General features: G+C 43.4%; 1 protein-coding gene and 1 long non-coding RNA gene across 5 annotated transcripts in view; both read left to right on the forward strand.

The window, feature by feature from the left end:
• The window catches only part of LOC116696805 (uncharacterized), a 451,372-nt gene that overhangs the window by 423,237 nt on the left and 26,784 nt on the right, over positions 1-1,351 (forward strand). The gene's annotated exons all lie outside the window — the stretch shown is intronic.
• rps6kal (ribosomal protein S6 kinase a, like) overlaps positions 1-1,351 on the forward strand; it is a 20,752-nt gene that overhangs the window by 16,197 nt on the left and 3,204 nt on the right. For all 4 annotated transcript variants that reach the window (XM_032527965.1, XM_032527966.1, XM_032527967.1 and 1 more), the window contains one exon: positions 49-189. In XM_032527965.1, coding sequence (XP_032383856.1) covers positions 49-189 — 141 coding nt within the window. The remainder of the gene's footprint in view (positions 1-48; positions 190-1,351) is intronic.

Here is a 1,351-nt window from a genome sequence, read left to right on the forward strand (position 1 = left end):
CCCCAATGCACGTTAAAGACTGGATGTTATGTATATTCTATGTTCCAGGACTTGCTGTCCCATATGCTCCATGTGGACCCCCACCAGCGATACACCGCGGCGCAGGTTCTCAAGCATTCCTGGATCACCTGCAGAGACACGCTACCACACTATCAGCTCACACGCCATGATGCACCGCACCTCGTCAAGGTGGGTGGAGAAATCCTCCTACTCAACAAACACACAGGAGCACGTGCACAGCCTCCATCTGCCGTGTAGTAGTATTTAAAGGCAGGCTGTACCTTTCAGAGATGGGAGGTAATTAAGTACATTTACTCAGTACAAATTTGAGGTACTTGTACTTTACTCTTTTTATGCCACTTTCTACTTCTACTCCGCTCTATTTCAGAGAAACATGTCAGCATGACAGCTTAGTTACTTTAGAAATTAGAATTTTTTCACACATAACACATGTACTTTATAAAAAATAATTAATAAAATTTAACTACCCAACAATATAACCTATGTCCTACAAGCCTACAAGTCCAGCTGAAATGATTAGCCGATTAAACGCTTCATTGACACTGTTTGGATGGTTTCCAGTCTCTAAAATGGAAGGAGTACTTTTACTATTAATACATTTTCCTGATTATACCTACATACTTTTACTTAAGTAACATTTTCAATGCAGGACTTTTACTTGTACCAGAGTATTTTTACAGTGTGGTATTAGTAATTTTACTTTCTACTTCATTTCACAACCTTTCTACTTTTACTACTTCCACCACTAGTTGGGACTCATGTTCTCACATGTTGGTCCAATGGGTGAAGCCCCTTTACTCAGTCTTTCTAAACATGGAACCACACCATCTCTGCGAACCAGAAGAAGGTCTGAACTCTGATGTCATACCCTTGCAGTGCGTCTTGACATATAAAGCTTTGTGACTCAGACACTTCTAACCTCATCTAGTACTAACAGCAGATCCAACAGAGCAGCTGTGTGCATCCTTCGGCTTTATCTTGCCACCTTTCCAGGTCAGATGCTTCTTTTCAGATGGAACTCATCAGGTCCTATTTTTGACATTGTTGGCACTCAAGTGGTTTACGAGAGCACTGTTGCTAGGTTCAGATACCTTGGGGTCTTGGGGTCTTGTTTGCGAGTGAGGGGACCATAGAGCGGGAGATTGGTCAGAGAATCGGAGCAGCGGGGGCGGTATTACATTCAGTTTATCGCACCGTTGTGACAAAAAGAGAGCTGAGCCAGAAGGCAAAGCTCTCGATCTACCAGTCAGTTTTGGTTCCTACCCTCACCTACGGTCATGAAGGCTGGGTCATGACCCAAAGAACCAGATCCAGGGTACAAGCGGCCAAA

The sequence above is a fragment of the Etheostoma spectabile genome, chromosome 10 (genome assembly GCF_008692095.1).
Source record: "Etheostoma spectabile isolate EspeVRDwgs_2016 chromosome 10, UIUC_Espe_1.0, whole genome shotgun sequence".
In the NCBI taxonomy this organism is placed as follows: domain Eukaryota; kingdom Metazoa; phylum Chordata; class Actinopteri; order Perciformes; family Percidae; genus Etheostoma; species Etheostoma spectabile.